This window comes from Thunnus thynnus, chromosome 18 (assembly GCF_963924715.1).
Source record: "Thunnus thynnus chromosome 18, fThuThy2.1, whole genome shotgun sequence".
NCBI lineage: Eukaryota > Metazoa > Chordata > Actinopteri > Scombriformes > Scombridae > Thunnus > Thunnus thynnus.
Genome location: NC_089534.1, coordinates 16,569,978 through 16,589,942, shown reverse-complemented (window position 1 = coordinate 16,589,942; position 19,965 = coordinate 16,569,978). Strand labels below are relative to the sequence as shown.

General features: G+C 39.1%; 1 protein-coding gene across 3 annotated transcripts; it reads right to left on the bottom strand.

Annotated features, from left to right (window-relative positions):
- Positions 1–146: 146 nt before the first annotated feature.
- Positions 147–19,959, bottom strand: si:ch211-203k16.3 (angiopoietin-related protein 7). 3 transcript variants are annotated; one of them, XM_067573224.1, is made up of 12 exons: positions 19,915–19,959; positions 8,255–8,817; positions 6,735–8,082; positions 6,050–6,268; positions 5,295–5,535; positions 3,895–4,110; positions 2,592–2,711; positions 2,367–2,481; positions 2,117–2,254; positions 1,731–1,947; positions 1,417–1,612; positions 147–1,343 (listed from the first exon to the last, which is right to left on the bottom strand). In XM_067573224.1, the coding sequence occupies exons 5-12, from the start codon at positions 5,442–5,444 to the stop codon at positions 1,197–1,199; spliced, it is 1,299 nt and encodes a 432-aa protein (XP_067429325.1). In that variant the 5' UTR covers positions 5,445–5,535; positions 6,050–6,268; positions 6,735–8,082; positions 8,255–8,817; positions 19,915–19,959; the 3' UTR covers positions 147–1,196. The 3 variants fall into 3 exon arrangements, with proteins under 3 accessions (XP_067429325.1, XP_067429327.1, XP_067429326.1); XM_067573226.1 differs by having other exon boundaries at positions 7,885–8,082; XM_067573225.1 differs by lacking the exon at positions 19,915–19,959 and having other exon boundaries at positions 8,255–9,032.
- Between the last annotated feature and the right edge of the window lie 6 nt (positions 19,960–19,965).

Here is a 19,965-nt window from a genome sequence, read left to right as displayed (position 1 = left end):
AGACAGACCAAACACTATAATGTCTTTCAGTTTTTGTACTGTTGTGTTCAGGGTTAGTTGCGCTACTTTCAATCAAATCATGATGTGGATTGCACTGTTTAAATTTTCTTTTGCAATAAAAACAACTCATACCATCTATAAAAATCTTGTAAAACAATGGTAATTTTATTTTCCGGTTGTGTAAGAGTTAAAAGTCAACCAATTGCAATGCTGTGGTCTGTTTTCTGTATCATTTGGCCTATTGACTTCACCTCTGGTCAACATCTGCCAGTTAAAGGTTTGTATGAGCCCCTGTGTGAAGAATGTAAATAACAACTTTGCAACAAATATCCTTTTGTTGAAGTTTGTGCATTCTCTCCGTATGAAATGGTGTCCTATGTGATACATGGTATATATAGTGTTTATTGTACAGCACATATGTATGTATACACAGTCCTCACACAACACTTTGGGGTCATATCGAATACAGTTCAGTGTTCTTGTATCATGACTTACTTCAGTAACAGCATTAATACACTTTATATTTTAATATGAATTTACAGAAGGAATTCAATTTAGAGTGGGCTGAAATTCAAAATGATGAAAATAGGGTAATGAAGTAATATTAAATAGTACATGCAGTTAGTATACATCATATGCAGAGCATTCATTAAGCAGTCTCACCTCTCAGTGGCTGGTAGAAACCACAAGCCCCTTCACTCTGTCAACATATCACACAAATGTGACCTTTTATTTTTGGCTAAGTTGCTAATAGTGTGTGAAGTGTCAAAGTATCAAACTAAAGGTACAAAATAGAAGTACAAAATAAGGAAGAACTCACTTCCCATGACACAGACATGAAAAATGTCCAGAGCTAACGTCTCACAAATGAGTGAAAAATGTCCATGTCCCAATTGGAACTCTGCAGTTCTGCAGTAAGTTTGTGTTTCCAAAAATACGCAGAAAATAGTTGGAATATTGAGCATATCAGCCACATTTTCACATGCACAGTTCAAAAATAGCAGGAGAGGTGCCATTTCCAGAGGTTACGTTGTACTGTAGGTGTACTCACTACAAAAAAAGCTGTTGTTGACAGCTATACATTCACTTCCTCCTGACAACAAAAAGATCACTGGACGTCACTATCACTATGGTGTCCCAGTGAGATGCTCATGATACAGTTCCTGTGTCCTAACCATTGTCATGGTGACAATGGTTCAGGGGGACAAACGAGTTCGGAAGGTGCGTGGGCGGATCATCATGGTGACTTTGCGTAAGGAGTAATAGTCAGAATCTCTCCAGGAGTACCAAACAATCCCGTCAGGACCCAGCGGCCCCCGGCCTTTAGGGGTGTAATGGCCTCCCTGCAGGATAAAGAAGTAGTAAAGACTCATGTCTTGAATAGTATAAAGTGATGGGTAATATGTGCACCCTTACCCTATAGTAGACACCGTTAAGGTTGGCGTAGAAACACTGGTTGTACCACCACCCGCCGTGTGAGATCTCGGCACAGATGTTGCCACTGTCAGGCGTACTGAAGCCCAGCTTGTCATGGTACCAGCTAAAAGAGTCCTGAACTGTGCCACTGAAGCCTGACACATGGAGACGGTACTGATGCTCCTCATCTTCCAAACTGCACACACGCACAGAGAAGCAGTGAGAAATGATGCAAGAGATACAGATGGTTGTGTGTGTTTTGTTCTAATATTCAAGTTGGTGTTGTGTGTTTGTCACTTGTACATGGCACCGACCTGAAGCTCTGGTAGAGGGCAAATTTGTGCTTGTTGCTCCAGTCCTCCAGGTCGATGCGGAGGTTGTAGTCTCCCTGGGTGGTCAGCTCATGTATGTGGTCATTGCCCAGCCAGAACTCTGAATGCAGGTCACCAAAGCCATCCCTGTAGTCCCTCCAGGTGCGGTCAAAGCTCACTGAGCCGTCAACTCGCCGCTGGATCACAGTCCAGCCACCACCTGAGGCAAAAAGAAGGCATCACACTGGAAGGAAAGCATATACAACGTCTGATGTATTTGTTTCCTTCTGCTCAGGTCAGCTACAGAGCAGGTGCTTGAAACTTGTGAATGCTTGAATCCTTGTGTGATGTGTCAAAGTTCCTATATATGTATAGTATATGTGACTCACCATCTGTGTCCATATCACAATAGACCTCCACAGGCATGCCTGCGAGCGAAGGCACCACTGTGTAGAGGCCTGATCTCCTCACTCCATTGTAGTAGATGGATGCACAGTCTATGGGACAGTTCCTCATATGTTGACTCTCTGAGGGAGGAAAAAGTGAGACAGGACTGGGTGGGAGGAAATCAACAAGGGGGGTTGGCACCCTCTGCTGGACAATCATGACACTTGCGATTGCATTTTTGAGAGTGTGTACCTGGGTGGAGGGCCTCTTGAGCACTCATTAGAGGATTGGGACGGACAATGTTGATCAAGCACCCAGGACTTCTTTTTACTTTGTCCACCAAAAGCGTCAGATTATGGACTTGGTTCTAAAGATAGTCAAACAGTCAACATATCAAGAACCATCCAGTTTTGTTTAAGAGCATGTCCTGGAAACAAAGTGAAACAGATTCAATTGTGATGGGACAATGCAGCATACCTGGAGGTCTAGGATCAGAGTGCCCTGTAGGTGCAGCAGGGTCGTGGCTTCAGTGTAGTGCACCTCCAACTCATGAAAACGATGTTCCAAGGAGATGTTCAAATGGGTCCTCTCCTCACTCTGACACCATGCACATTAAAACACAGACATGGAAACACCCATAAGACACTGTGTAGGCCGTAACTGAGATGTATGCCAGAAAATCAATCAATTGAAAATCCTTTTTTTTTCAAGGTTGATATCATTTTCTGTCCTGTATTTAAACTAGGTTGTATCTTGAATAAGTTTGTAAATTTCCTCTCAATTTCTTCTTACATTATTTAAGAAAATAGGCAAAAAGAATCATGCAAAAGGTCTTGATTTTTTCTTTGTCAACTTTACCTTAGAAAAAATCTCTAAGCCTAATTGACCACTCAACTTTTCTAGCTTCTTTCTGTGCACACGTTAAAGCTCAAACATGCAACGTCTGCCAGTGTTGCCAGGGCAAAAAGGCAGAGCCCTCTCTTAAAACTTAAAGCCAAACACATCAGTATGTGGTCTATTCCTAGCCAGGACAGGGAGGATAACACTAACTCCCATTACCACAAACCCTGAAGCCCGCTCCTCTGCCGTGCTCTCATGTACATCACACACACAACACATTAGCCTTGGCCACCATCCATCCACCTGTGGCCGCTGACAGCTGAGACTCTCTGTTTGTATAGGCTCATTGGCTGAGACGCATGAGGCAACACGTGGAAGAGTAGGAGGCTAATCCTGTTAGTGACTAAGGTCAAGGACATGCTGGGAGGGAAGCCGAGTTCATGACCAAGCACCACGTTACAGTGCAGAACACCACAAATGCAATGTGTTCCCTGTACTAAAACACACTATAGGAGAGTATTTTTCCAACAAAGTGCACACTTCCACCTTTAACAGCAAGATAAGGTATACAGAACTCCTTTATCTCAGACAAATAAGTACATATAAAACAAATCACATTCAGGCTTATTTTGTAAATTATTTATGTCTAGTCTGAACTGCCTCTCAACCAAAAGGTTGTTAATATTTAACCAAACTTCTGCATTTTAAAGGGCATATTCAACACCACACCCAGTATACATAGAGGAACAGAATAACCTTACTTTCCAAATGAGCTAAAAAGTTTTGTTGCATGTCTTTCCTAAGAAAAAGGATCCTTTCACATTGTCACAACATCCAGTTAGTATCCAGGTGGACAGGTGTAAAGCAAGCGCTCAAAGCAGTTGAAAGGATTGTTGCTGATAGTTGACCCAGGTCTGCTAAGTCGGTATGGAAGTGTCACCTGCAGCTCGAGGACTTTGATGCGATGCCGGTGGTTCCTCAGCTCCTCCTGCAGCTCAGAGATGGTCTCCTTCAAAGCTGCAATCTGCTGTTTTCTTTCCTCGTTCTCCTGCAGCCAGTAGGACACTTCATCTGTGCAGCGAAACATATCAGGGCATCTCTGCTCGTCCAGCTGAGGCAGCGTTGCCACCAGTCGACACATCCCATCATCCATCACCTGTTTGATGGATAAGATTTGATTAAGAGCAGCCTCAGACTGCTTAACAGACTGACAAAATATAACCACAGCTTTCAAATAGCCCAGTGGGGACTGGGAATTTTTTTCTTGCAAATGAATAAATTCAACTTTCCAGTTATTTTCTTCACTGCAGCATCTGCCAGATCAAGTTTTGCAATAGATACATTTAAAACTGCCCACCCTTCCTTACACCAGCAGAAACAGAAAAGTTGATGGTCAAAAACTTAATTTTTCACCTAAATTAGTGACCAGTCACCTAAATTCTGATTATCACTCATTTTAGATCATCATCATTTAAACTGAAAGTAAAAATACCAAATCTTTTTTCCACTTAGGGCTTATTAAATGCAAACAGTAGCTTGATTTTCTTCCTTTACAAATAGGGTTTGGCGATCATGAGACAATATAGGATTTTGCCATACTGTTCAGTTTATAGCTATGCTGTAGCTATAGCTATCACTTTAATTTCCCCTGATTTATGACATTGTGGGCAAAGTTGCAAATCAGTATTGCAATATTGCATTTTTTCATCACTGTGATGAAATATAGTGATTTTTCAGGCCAAAAAAAAAAATACACCCCTGTCTTGTTTTTCACCCATAAACTGTTTCACAATTGATTTTCCAGGAAGTTTATCCAATCAGTTATATATTGTTACTGTGGTATAAAGTTACATACTATATGATAGAGGATATATTATGTTACATGATGGAGGACTGTATTCATATTACCCACAACTATCAACTGCACAATAATTATGTGAATACTTCTGGTTTTAAAGCAGCTGGTCATACTTATACAGCTACAGAGTTTAAAGACATCGGTTGATGGTCATTTGTCCTCATTCTTAACATTTTCTAGACTGTATGCCTTGATTAATTAAATATGTAAGTTATGCATTAATTAGTTGCAGTCCTAAACATAATTCTATTCTTTTCCCCTCTTGTGTAATGTCTCTGCACACTTGAGGAAGTTCATATTTTTTTCTAAATTCACTTGAAGTGATATAAATGTTTCAGTGCCATAAATGGACTTGAGAATGAAACTTTATTATGATGCTCTTTCAGAGAGCTGACACATCTCTCGAGTAAAATGAGAAAGTTGAAAGGCAGAAGGCAGAGAGCATCACTTTGTTGTATAGCCAGAATGTTTACAGTAATTACCTGGTTACTGTACTCCCCACACTGGGAACCCCCACCATTGCGCTGATTGGTAGTGGTGTCTACTTTGGCCTCTGGGAGCAACACAATGAGGATACAGAGAGCAGAGCACACGCTCCAGCCGGGAGGGTTGGTTAAGGACAGGAGAGACATTGCTGCCACTGTGTTAGTCTGTCCCTGCCTTGTCAGTGAGAGCGGGGGTGGGACTCAGGTGCTTCACCATGAGAGGCTCTGCTGGCTCTCCCTTCAAGCAGGAAAACAAAGAAAATGTCTCTATTATGTTCATAAAATAGAGTGCTGTCTAACAATAAAGTCCTGTTTCATTCTGTCTATCTCTCAAGCACACACACACAGACACGCATCTCTTTGCTTTTGTCTCAGTACAACTAATAGGACACGAACTTAAAAAAGCGAGATTAATTAAGAGGAAGGCGATCCCTCAGTCACATCACATTACTGTAGTTTGTCCTCAGGTAACTGAATAAACACACACACACAAACAAGCTCAGACACGTCATGCTGCTCATGCAGCCAAACTGAGGTTCAGACTTCAACTAAGCTTAATTAGGAAGTACAGTAGGTGATAGTCTCCAAGTTCCCGAACAGTTTATTTCTCTTATTCAATAACATACATGCACAGATAAATTTAAACAAAATGTTGTTTTGCTCTTTGCAGCAAATAGCATTATCAAGTTCCAACAAAGACACAAAACTTTACTATGCACCTGTAGCACATGTGGAAAATGTGGTGTACTTACCCCAGTCACAGACAATCTTTGACCCCATTCCTGGCCCATTTCGGGCCGAGGGGTTCTCTCCATTTTCTTCTCCTTCCCTGTAGCTCTACCTGTATCGCTTTCTTTCTCACTCTGTGTGCCTCATGCTCATCTTCTGTCTCTCTCCTTCCGTCACTCTCTCTCTCTTTCTCTTGGTGTAGACATCTTAGTCCCATAATCCACCTCTAAGAGGATTCACGACTGAGGGATGGAGGGAGGCAGGCAAATAGGGAAGTGATAATAAATTTGTGGGAAAAAGTGAGACATTAGAGAACATGGTGTAAATGTTATTTCTTATTCTATAGAAATATTTCTTTCTTTCTTGATATTAGGCTAAAATTGAATTATGGCTGTGTCCTAACTGTTTTTATTAGTCAAATGACAATATATACTAACTACTACTACTACTAACTACTATTTCTCACAATATATATTAACTGTACCTGATGGATATAGAGAATTTTACTAATATTGGGATGAATAAAGTGATTCTGATATATGAATAGAGAGGGCACGGTTTCATTTAAGAGAGTCAGATTATAAAACTAGAACAGAGAAAAGGGGGAATGTGGTCAGTGCATTACTGGAGAACATGCAGCACATATATTACATGTGTCAGCAAAACGCCTACATACATCAGCACATACATTAAATAAGCATCACCTACAGGCACAATAATCCAGCTCAAAGCTAGTGGTAATGAAGACTGAAGTGAGTGGGAGCATGAGGGGTGCTGATCCTATTACAGTGGTAAAGCTGCTCTTTCCATCTTTATGCCCTCCACTTTGACTCTTCAACATACACAGTCTCCTTGTTATGAAGAAATCAAATTGCCAATCACAGCCCCATACTATCCAATACACTGTTATAAATTGCAAACATTTCTCAAATCTGCTATTTGCAATTACACTGTATACTATACTATTTATTGTCTTTAAAACACAAAATAGAAAAAAAGGATCTTCACTAAACTGCATCTCTACATACATCAATCAACAGAGAATGATTCTTTTTTTCAGATTTAAACGATTTATTAATTAAGAAATGTTACAAATGTGATAGTTTTCTTACTCTAACATTCCTCATTTGAAGAATAAGGGGAGGGGGTAATACTCGAAAAATGGGTAAAATGAATAAGGTGGTCGTATTACCCGCAAATTTGGTAAAATGAATATTTACTCATTTTATCCATTTTTTGTGTTACACACCCTCTTCTTAGAAACAGGGACCCTCTGACGTTTGGCAACCCTGGCCATTCAGCTTCAAGTGAAAAAACGATCCCAAAATGACAAAGTCCTTCCCGCCCTAGCAGGGCCCCAAAAAATCTGGGAGACTCACGGTTTTCATGTATTCTAAGTGTCAGAATATAAGAATTTGACCCTTATATTCTGACAATTGGCACACTTTTGGGTGGGGTGGTCTGGGCTCCCATTTGGACAGCCACTTCACATACCATTCAAATGGACAAAGTTCTATTAAATTTCCACTTAAGATTTTATGACAGTATTTGCTTTTATGGTTAGCACATATGTCTGCTTTGGTACAATGTAGTTGTTGGTTGGGGGGATCTAATCAAACATTGTATATTATTCAAATCTTCCTGTGATCTCTCCCTTCTCTACCTCTCTGTGTCATAATAGATAAGTGACCACAAGACAAACAAGTCTTTTGGCGAGGCTGAACTGTTTCTGGACGCCTTGGAGTTCTCTTGGCTCCAGATATGGCTGGCAATTAAGCATGCAGTCAAGGAGAAGGAACAAAACAAGTTTATACTCTTCACCAAAGGCAAGGTCCCCTCAAAAAACCTGAACAAGTACCTGAAAGTGGCGTGGAAGAACACAAGGCGGTGCATGTTTTTTTTTTCTTTTTTGGGCAAAGCCGGCATGCCCGACCCTGCCTCCTCACTCCCACCCTCCACCTCTGCTGCCACTTCAATCTCGGCTACCTGCACCATCCTTGCTCAGACCCACCTCCTCTCCAGCCCCAGTGTCCTCTGCCCTAGCATGCAGTGTAGACTGGCAAAAAAACACAAAAATAGAGAAAGAATAATTATTTTGACCCATGCTGTCAATATATTCCTTGCTCCGTCTCAAATTCATTTCAATAAAACAACTCAGGATTCTCTCAGTCCTTTTCTCTGTGCTTGTGTTATAATAAAAGACTCAGGCCTAGGGCTAGCCAGCTCACCATTCCAGCTGCCCTTATCAGGCAGCAGTTTCTTTTGGCCAGTTGCTTATATCTTCCCTGCAGGATGGCAAGCTCCTTCTCCAGCCTCTTGTTTTTTGGCATCAATTTTTTATTGGCCCAAACCCGGTTTTCCAGCTGCCTCCGGCACTCAGGGTCGGTACACATGGGCTCTTCCTCCAGCGGGGTCCCACCCATGTGCACTGCATCCCCCTCCAGGGCTATTGTGGTGACCATTGAGGCAGACGGATTAGTCAGCCTCAGAGCAGCCAGGAGAGAAATAGTTCTCTCCTTCCTAACCGTGTCCATATAGTTCTCCTTCTCTGGCTTGCTCAGCTCAGGGTGGCTTTTGATCATGTGCCTGTCCAGTGTCGTGCTCTTGTACGAGCAGCCCAAGACTGGACAGGCTGCATCCTTGATGTTGACCCGCTTTGTGGCAAGGTTCAGGAGGAGCTTCCTCTCCTGGACGTTCGCCACCCTGTGCAACCTGTGAATGTGATTTGACATAGCAGAATACATCTTGCAGCACACAGGGCAGCAACTTGACTTCTTTGGAAGAGTCATTCCTGAAGGAAAAATCAAAGAAAAACATATTTAGTTGATTCAAAAACAACTCTAGATTTAATACTTTGATTTAATATGTCAGCATTAAGGCATTAAATGTAATTTATTTCCCCTAACTGGACACGCACGCTGCAGTGAGGGGGCAGAGAGGAGAGAAATGAGACACTGCACATGAGAAAGAGGAAAAAACTTTATACAGTAATAAAGCATAATAAAGCAGGGTGGAGCATGGAAGCAGAGAGACAGAGAGAGAGAGAGAGAGAGAGAGAGAGAGAGAGAGAGAGAGAGTGGGGACATGCAATTAAACCCAGGTGACTGTAAGATGTTATTTGATGCCAAACACCGATTAAACTCGAGAAATACCACATATTTCACACTTCAAGCATTGTATGTCATGTATTTAAACTTTTGAACATTCAAACAGGGAGATAGGTGAGTAAAAAAAGTGCGCATAAGAAAGAGGAAAAAATCATCCAGTTGGTTGCAGTCTGAAACCTCACCAGTAGATGCCACTAAATCCTACACACTGGACACTAAATATATAAACTATTTATAAATGGGTGCTTTGTGTGTCTGAGTGTGTGTGTGTTTGGCACACTTTTGAATGGGGTGGTCGGGATTTCCATATTATAAAATATATGCATTTTAATAGGCTGGGACTGGTTCTGCATACATTTGGGATGCTGGAACCAGTTCAGTCTTGTATTTTAGCCTATTTCAGCCTATTGAAATTTCATTATTTGGTGTTTGACATTTGGTTCCCCCGAACACCCCATTCAAAAGTGTGCCTAATGTCAGAATTTAAGAAGTTTACCCTTATATCCTGACATTTGAGACTCCAGTGAACTCCTATGTCAAGTCAAAACTATAAAAACTAACTAACTATATACACTAAATACATAGAATATATGCAGAAAACAAACAACACTTACATACAATACATAATAATAATTCATCTATTTGAAATTCATGACAATACATAAGAAAAGTTAACAAATAAAAGACATACATGAAATGGAACTATTTACAAAGCCTTGTGATGAACAAGGTGAACTATATACAGTGGGAGCTGCCTCATCATCAGCTCCTCCTGGAGGGGCCTTGAGAGTGTAGACGGCTGGGTAAAGAAGACCTGTCTGCAATCAGCAGGCCTTTTCCTTGCTGAGGCCGTCTTTGCAGCTTGCATCTTTTTTTCCCAGTGGGTTGATTCTGACCAGCAATAACTGATATTTCTCCATGCCAAACCGCATACTTTTTTTGCAGGTGTCTATTAGGAAGTACATAGGCTGGCAAGTCCCATAGTGACTTGCCAGCGTAATGTTTGACATTTGGGAACTCCAACCACCCCATTCAAAAGTGTGTCATATGTGAGAATGTAAGAAATTTGACACTCATACTCTGACATTTGGCACACTTTACAATGGGATGGTTGGGGTTCCCAAATGTCACAGTGACAAACGTTTTAAAGAGGCCCTGCAGAAAAGAACTGTCAAATAGGTTTAGGGTTCATTGCACCACACAGAAACAGTGCAGCGTTTAACTTTGCAATTACAATGTAAAGTTAGTACATATTAACTGAGATTTACATATAATCTCTCAGAAATGTAAAAAAAAAAAATCTTAATTGGCCCATGTTGTTGTGCCGGCTGGTATTTCTGCTGTAGGCAGGAAAAGAGAAACCATGTGTGTAAGGCCACATGGTGGCACCATGTAACAACTTAATTACCTAATAGCCTTGACTTTAGTGATGGTAAGCTTCCCTGCTGAGGTGCCTCAGAGTAACTATATGAACTACAAATAAGCAAGCAGAATTATAAGAGAAGGGAAAGAATTTTCTGCAGGAAAATAGTTGGGGGCTGTACATAAAGAGCAGAATTAATTCAGAAAGGTCTTCAAACCTGAAAATAAACTAAAATTTAGCCAGTTCAGGTATATTTTGCATATAAAGATGACGTTATTTTAGTAATATTTAACTTGTCATTCATTATCAGGTTGATGAGTAAAGTTATATTCTTTCTTCCTTGTTTCAGCAGTTTACATCATTAATTAAATTCTCACTGAGCATCAATAGAAAACTACATATACAAAGTATAGTGCTAGTGTGTGGAGGACCACAAGTGTCATGGAAATAATTAATTGGACAATATGGGCTTTCAGTCATTTTCTGAATAAGACATAATGACCAATTTGACTTCATATTACAGCTTTTCACCATAAAGCATAAAGCACTTAATTCATTATTTAGGTATACTCACTGATTTTCAGGATGTAGTGTTTCATAGACTGCTTTTACTTTTGACAGTGTACTTTCTCTCCAGCAACAAATTCAGACGCAGAAACAAAAAGACCAACAGACATTTGCTGCAGGATCAATAACTGCTCAGGTGCCCATATCAACACAGAAACAGTTTTGCTTGACATAATCATTCTGTTGCCAGCCGAAAAGAGATCCCTTCCTAATGCACCTCCATTGTAAGTGATGGGGGACAAAATCCACAGTCCTTGTTCTGTGTAAAAATACATTCCAAAGTTTATCTGAAGCCAATATGTGGCCTTAGTAGACTGAGTTAGTCAAATCAAGTGGACATTTTAGCATGAAATTCACTATTTTTGTTTCAATCTCTCCACCACAGTTCAAAAAGTAAACACTGTCTAGCGAAACACAAACATTTTTGGAACATCTTCACTTAATATGAACAACTCAGACTGCTGAAGCCTCACATTATATTTAGATAAAGGTTTAGGTATACTTTTGCACACAAAGAAGACTGTGGATTTTGTCCCCCATCACCTCCATAGCAGGGGATCTTTAAATGGCCAGTATGAACAGAAGGACTTATTACAGCAAGCAAAACCTGTTTCAATGTTCATATGTACATACAGAGTACTATTGTTTTAAGAAAAACTTGAAACATTGTGAACTTATCCTTTAAAGTAAAACTACATAACTTTTGCTGGAAAGCAGCCACTGTGGCCACAACTGGCAATTATAGGATAATACCACATTTACGGTAATTTGCCTTCAATTCAACAGATTATCTGGATTCTGTTGCTTTAAATACATCATCATGTTTATCTGTAACATGCTAAAATACAATAGGAGCACATGTAGACAAGAGCCATGAAGTCAGCAAACTTAATCATTAATTTTACTTACCTAGCATCTACATAATGCTAACATTAGCTCACATTAGCCAGCATAAACTACTGGTCATACCCATGGATACAGCGTCGGATGCAGGGCCCAGTTTATTCATATGAAAGTTGCTGAGTGGCACATGAAACCAAAAAAGCCATTTCCTGCTGTAAAGAAATTACCCAGATGAAAACATACTGCGTATTCTCAATGGGCCCAATGCATCCATGGAGCATGCTCAGTAGAGACTGCTGCCGGCCGAGACCACTAACTTCTGGTTTAGCCCTCCGGTTAACTTGAATGGGGATAAATCGTGTGGCTCTTCTAGACTTTAGAAATGTGATCAGACCGAATGGATCAAATTCTGATAGTGAGATGAATCATTTTGCTTGGGTTGTGACGCTCAAAAAAATGTATCCCCTGAATAACAGATGTCTCTTTCACGATGTAAGTCTATGGGAAAAAAGTCTTTTTCAGCCCAATAGTGTCACGTGACATTGTAATGACACAGTTTGGCCACTATGTCAAATTGGCTTCAAAGCCTAGTGCTGTTCCTGGGGGCTTGGTCATACCAAACCAAGGAAACTGTACCAGCAAGAAATAAGTTATAATAATAAGCCAGAAATGAACAAGGGTGCCTTTTACTGCTTATGAATTCAACTTCACATTTGTAAGAGGAAGATTATGTTGTTGTGTGTTGTCTGTCTTGTTTTAGTCCTGTTATTTACAGACATTTTACTTAAATTTTAAGCCCGCTGCTCCAAAGGTAAATTAATCATTTTTATCTTATTTACCACTTCTGATAACCTTTTCAGATGACTACATGTCACCAACAAACACAGTGAAACACTGTTTACTTTGATACTTTGCATTTTAAATGAATCCTCTTGATGAATTATTCATGATACAAAAAAAATCAGGTAAACATTTGTCATGAGAAGTAGTTTTTCTCAGCATGTTGACAGCTGAAAGCTGAGGCTGAGTGATGTGGCAGTTTGACAGGATGGAGGAAAGGTGGTGATGGTTAAAGAAGGAAGTGACAGGAGAGGGGCTCAGGGTAGGAGGTATTTCACTTCTTCTGTTGGGAACATGACGTGTGTGTGTGGAGCACAGTGGAAGAGTTCACATACAAAAAATAGAGTTTGAATTGATTTATCCAGCTCTCTTCCTCTGACTAACAATACAAGACCTTTTGTTGAAAGGCTAACCGGCCCACATTGTACTTAGAGATCAATCATGTGTAACTAAGGGCCAAATGTCCATCACTCGGGGTGAAATAACTGTTGCTAAGGGTAAAGCAGCTGTCGCTCCACAGGGATGAGGATTTTGTAGTTAGTGAGACTCAGAAGAGAATATATCTGGTTCCTGGAAAAGACACCAAAGGGAGTGTATGTGTGTGTAGTTGAGATAGAAAGAGAGAGAGAATAACACTGTGTAATAAATTTTTACTTGTTTTTTGTTCCTGGGTAGTAAGTGTTAATTCCCAATTGCTTATGCCTAATAAAGTATGGAAAATGGCTATTATTTCCTTAAAACTTTGCTTTTGTGACCTTGACAATGATATTTTGAAAATTACCTATGTATTTCCAATGGGAACGGGCGAATTTGCACATTTTCATTCACATAAAGTCAGAAAAACCAACATATAAATCAAATTTATGCTAAAGTTTTGTGACCTGGACCTGGACCTGGATTTTCATTCACATAAATTCAAACAAAACAACATGAATCACCGGATATGATGATGGGAGACTATATTTAGGGGCTGATTCGTGAAAGTGATTTACAGTATAATTGTAAATCCGAAAAACTACTAACTTCTAAATCTTTTGTGGTCACTTCTATATAACTTTAGCATAAATTTGATTTATATGTTGTTTTTTCTGACTTTATGTGAATGAAAATGGGCAAATTCGCCCGTTCCCATTGGAAATACATAGGTAATTTTCAAAATATCATTGTCGAGGTCACAAAAACAAAGTTTGAAGGGAATAATTGCCATTTACTATACTTTTTTAGGCATAAGCAATTAGGAAATAACACTTACTACCCAGAGAGAAATATTGTGTTACATAGTGTAATCACACAAACCCCGTGAACTGTCTAAAATCACACATAGCATGTTACTCCTTTGATCTGACACAGCTTGCTTTGTATGTTCTGAGTGAAAAGAGGAGTTACACAAACACTTCTCACTATGTAAAACATGTAGAACTTCAATAACTGCAGTGAACGGAATATTAACTTTATGGAAACAGAACGGCACAGTGAAGAAACGTGTATATGCTGTCAGTAATTGGAATGAGGGGTCATGAGGTGAATGGTTGTGAATGGAGTATGAAAATGATGTGAATCATATCCTATGGCTCTTGCAGTCATCAGATCTCTATCTAACCAAACATGGGAGATGTGGAGCAAAGTGTTAAACATCCTTTTCCACCGCGATCATCAAGGTGGATGAATCTGGAAACTGACAGAATGCATTTCATGCCTTGAGTTTCTGAGACTTGCTACAGCATTGAACCTGCTGTTCACTCTTTGTGGCCTAACATCTTATTAAGGATTCTTATCTTGTTTTTTCTTTTAATTTTTCATTAATCTGCACGTGTAAGTATCTCCACAAAATTCATTTAGTTGCAGTCAGTCTTTACATAGTTCCAATTCATGGTCTATGTTGCTTTCACAAAAGAAGAGTTGACTAGTTTAAAAAGTTCAGTGGTGCTTAAAGCTAAAAAAAAACTAACTTTATGGGTCTATAATTTCACAATAATTCCCAATTAAGTTCTTGGAAAGAACTATGTAATTGGCACACATAAGTAATCATCCACTTACTTTTAGAAGCTTTATTCTCCATGTGTTGAACTGTAAACATATTTCACATTTTTACTTTCTAAGCTGACCTGCTTTACACTGACTAAAGGACTCTTTGGTTACATTAGCAGTTAATAGGAATAAATTGATTGGAAGCATTTTGATTGGATATTGTCTCTATTTTCCTTATAATTAGTACAAAATACATCATTCTTTCCAAGAAATGTCTTAGCAAATAATTAGGAAATACAAACCTGTAAAATGACCAAAAATTCATGTAATTTTGCATGCACCACATGTCCTCTAGATGGAAAGTTCAATTTGCAGGTGCACTAATTCAAGAGCTCATCAAACTATGATACCTGATGTCTAAAATGATAAATTAAGAGTCAAACCCAAGGGAATTCTGCATAAAAATATAAATAAGTCATACAGTATGATTCACACCTCTTCTGGACAGTTTCATTACAGAAATAAACTGCTGGTTTACTCTACACTGACGGATGTGAATAATGCAGTCAGGGTTCAGAGCTTTGGTTAAGAGCAATGTAGAGAGAAGGTGCCTTTGTCAATTATACACCATAGTAATTCAAAAGTACTGAATATACAGGACATATATTTTACAGGGCAGATTTGCTTTTAGCATCAGCACTTGAATGCCGTTAATTTAAAAATGCATCATATCTATTTACAAATACAGAAAACAAGATGAATGTTATGAATTGCTTCAATGACCCATCAGTGCTGTGACCTGCACACTTAACCTACTGATTTCCAATAAGATAATTTAGCCACAGCTCCCCTTCAACACAAATCACAAGTCCTGTCATCGGTTTGTGCTGCTCTGAATGCAATGAGAGTCTCTGAATATCAATCAGTCAATCAATCAATATCAACCAGTATGCATCACTTATTCTCTGGATGGATATTTATCTAGAGTATATGTAGCATATGCCATTACACCAAGCAGTTACTCATCATAATGCAACCATATCCATCAGATTTCAGTCTCTTTTGGTCTCTCTCTTTCTGTACACACACACACACACACACACACACACACACACACACACACACACACACACACACACACACACATACACACAAACAGCCATAGATTTCAAGGTCTAGCTTAAAGCTTATCAGCTGCAATAAATTCGAGGAGACACTGGAATAAATCTGTTCTATTCATCACTATGTACCTCATTTATCATGTCAACTTTATAATCTGAATGCACTACAGGTGCAGGATTTACAGATTACTAAAGTAAAAGGCAGACACAGCCAGAAGAGGTAGTTCAGGATAACACAGCTTGGTTACTGTCTTTGATGATAACAGCTTCAGAGATCATCTCCTTAAACTGAAGTGGGTCACATACACACTAAAAAAAATGGTGCTGAATACCACTAAAAGTGGTTCTTTCGCTCGTAATCATAGGGGAACCGTTTTTGGTGCGATATAGCTCCTATCTTTAAAGGTGCTATAAAGCACTTTAGCCAAATGGTGCTACATAGAATCATTAGCGGTGCCATATAGCACTATATTGCTTCAACAAAAATGGTGCTAAATAGTACCCAAAAGTGGTTCTATGTCTCGTAATCATATGGAAACCTTTTTTGGTGCTATATAGCACCTTTGTCAAATGGTGCTACAAAGAACCATTAGAGGTACCATATCTTTGGCCAAAGCGCAAAACTTCCTATCTGCAGAAGTTTCTGATTGGTGGATTTCACTTCGGATGATGAGAACAAGGAAGGCTGCTCATATTCAGTCTGTCTGCAAGATAATCCCGCCCTTCGTTGTGACAGAAAAGTCACCTGGCGAAAACCTCCTATCAGGTTTGGTGGGAACATGTTGAGGCACAAACCCTCCTATCTGCATCAGCACCAGACCGAGCTGAATTCTGACCCTAGTATACTACAATGTAGTAACTATTACATTTACTACACTGGCCCATCTTTTTACCTGAAAACAAACTTAAATTTATTTTTAATTTAATTTTAATTATTAACTTAATTTAGAGCATCATTTTGTAGAACCTCTTTGAACTTGCACCGAGTGCAAAAGCCCCTATCTGCAAGATGATCCAGTAAGAGTGAGGAAAAAACCTCCTATTTGCACTTTGCAAGACACTAGGACCTAGTCGGTATTGTTAACAAATAATAAATTATGTACTGAGTATCCTTAATGAAGAAAAAAAGTTTTTTTAGTTTTCTCAAAAAAGTGCATATTTCAGATAGGAGATTTTGCTCTTCGGCCATCGATATGGGGTTGGTGTTAACTGAGATGTAAGTAAAATTAGTAAGGTTGGGTGTTAATCGAAAAATGGGTAAAGTAAGTAAGGGGGGAGTGCTACTCGAAAAATGGGTAAAATGAAAAGGGCATCCGATTTTTGCGAAAACTTGATAAAATGAAAATGTGTAGGGTGATAATCAAGAAATTAGTAAAATGAGTAAGATTGGGTGTCATACCAAAAGACCTCCACAGCTTTTATGACAACCTGAAACACAAGGAAACACAACACACACACACTCAGTCACTCACATGCAGTTATCTACACACGCAAACACACAAAGCGAAACACTGTTAATAAATTGTTGATGATTGTTGATATATTTTTAATACATTGTTGTGGATAGAGAAATTGTTGTAGGAAGTTGTAGATAAACTGTTAATGTTCATTATTGTTAGTGCAGCGTCACTTAATTTTATGATGGACTACGTGTTTTTTATATCTATTGAACATGAATTAATGTATTTATTTATTTATTATTATTTATTGTCGGTGTGCTATTGTTATATTAAATGCACATTTTCAAAAAAAAAAGATTGTGTCTGTCTAATGCATGTAATCAACCGTCTAACAAGGCTGTACTACATTACCTGTGAGTACTGTGTTAGAAAATATACTAGTATTATTCATAATAGTCTTGCATTGAGTTAGCCCTATTGCTGTTTTGTCTACCCTCCAGTAACTTCATTCAACTGTAGAAGAATACGCAGCATTAGTTGAAAGTCTCTGGGTGTTTGCTATGCAAGAGCTGCAATGCACGGCTTAATAAAGAACTGGTTAGCCCTAGGTTGTTGTAAACTCAGTTAAAACTATGCAGTGTACCTGTTAATCAAATTTAGCTCTTAACACTTATTAGAAAACTCAGGTAAAACTCTGTCCACTGTTGAAACGGCAATGATAAATGAAGTAAGTTAGCCACTAGCTTGCTGAGTCTACATAGCAAGCTAATATTATATGATTAATGTTACAGCCTATCGTTCATTGATCAATTGCTACTTAAGATTGTCATCAGTAGATGTAACGTTATGTAACATCAACGTTGTATAGTACAGATGACAGATGTGTTGTCTAGTTTGCTAGATAACAAACTTTTTGCTTCAACATGATGCTAATATAACGTGTTATCTGTATGGATCTGCAAGCCCTTCTCGTCTGCCCGAGAATGAAAGCGTCAGCTCTGTACTACAAGACAAAACTCGTCGTCCACAATTTCACAATTTATGACATGTCTACACACAACGCCACTTGCTATGTCTGGCATGAAGGTGAGGGAGCTCTGTCTGCCAGTGAGTTTGCATCCTGCAACCAGGAAATCTATGTCCCAGCTGAATACGCTGCCCTGATGGAGAGCGTGTGGTCCAAGCCCAGCCTGTATCAAGTCAGATATGTGGACCATAAACACCTCCAAGACTTCACCAAACTGAGGCTCTGCAAGTCTATCCGCCCAGGGATCAAACCCGGTGACCCCCTGTCTGTGATGTCCGAGCCATCAGGTATCTATCAAACTAAAACCATGTCTCTCTCACCAGTCCAGGTCAAAAGTCATGATGTTGCACATTTACTTGCTGTTCAATCTGTTATGTGATATTATACATTGTACTGTATATAAACTGATGATGTTGTGCAAATGGTGGTGTTCAAACTCTGTCACTTTTTCTTTTTGTATGTTATTAGGTACAACCTCAATGGGATGATGGACTTCAATATCCAACAACTGGACTCCATTTCCAAAGCACCAGCTCTGACACAGCACCTTAGACACACTTGCAGTCACACCACTCTACACAGAGAGCCAGGAGATCAAGGAGATGAAATACAAACACCTCAAAGACCTCAAGGAGGTCATACCAAAAGACCTCCACAGCTTTTATGACAACCTGAAACACTAGGAAACACAAAACACACACACTCAGTCACTCACATGCAGTTATCTACACACACAAACAAACAAAGCGAAACACTGTTAATAAATTGTTGATGATTGTTGATACATTTTTGATACATTGTCGTGGATGGAGAAATTGTTGTAGGAAGTTGTAGATAAACTGTTAATGTTCATTGTGTGTTTGTTATTGTTAGTGCAGCGTCACTTAATTTTACGATGACTATGTGTTTTTTATATCTATTGACCATGAATTAATGTATTTATTTATTTATTATTATTTATTGTTGGTGTACCATTGTTATATTAAATGCACATTTTCAAAAAAAAAAAAAGATTGTGTCTGTCTAATGCATGTAATCAACCGTCTAACAAGGCTGTACTACATTACCTGTGAGTATTGTGTTAGAAAATATTCTAACTAGTATTATTCATAATAGTCTTGCATTGAGTTAGCCCTATTGCTGTTTTGTACACCCTCCAGTAACTTCATTCAACTGTAGAAGAATACGCAGCATTAGTTGAAAGTCTCTGGGTGTTTGCTATGCAAGAGCTGCAATGCATGGCTTAATAAAGAACTGATTGAGGAAGTACAGTGTTTTCTTTATGCAAGAAACACCAAGTCTGTAGAGGCTAATGTTTTATGTATTTGAGGCTTGAGACGTGGGATCAGAGAAGAACACTGGTAAACCACGGTAGGTTGGAGTTTAGTCTAGCATTTGCTGTCTAGTCATAGCCAATATTGTCTTCAAAAACCTGTTCATAGCACTTAATCTTTTATAACTAGAGATTTTGGCCAACTGTGTTCCACAACAAGAAAAACTGAACGCACACATAGCTACAATTAAGTTTATAACAAGTAAGTTGATGATAACGTAATGTGATGCACTTACTACCTGAGATGCGGCTGTTCTATTCAATGACGGACAAAACACGCATCTCAGGAAATTGTATAAGATTGCTGAAAACCACTCACTTTTTGTTATATATGATCCATCTTGGTCATGTGACGTGGATACTTCTAGGA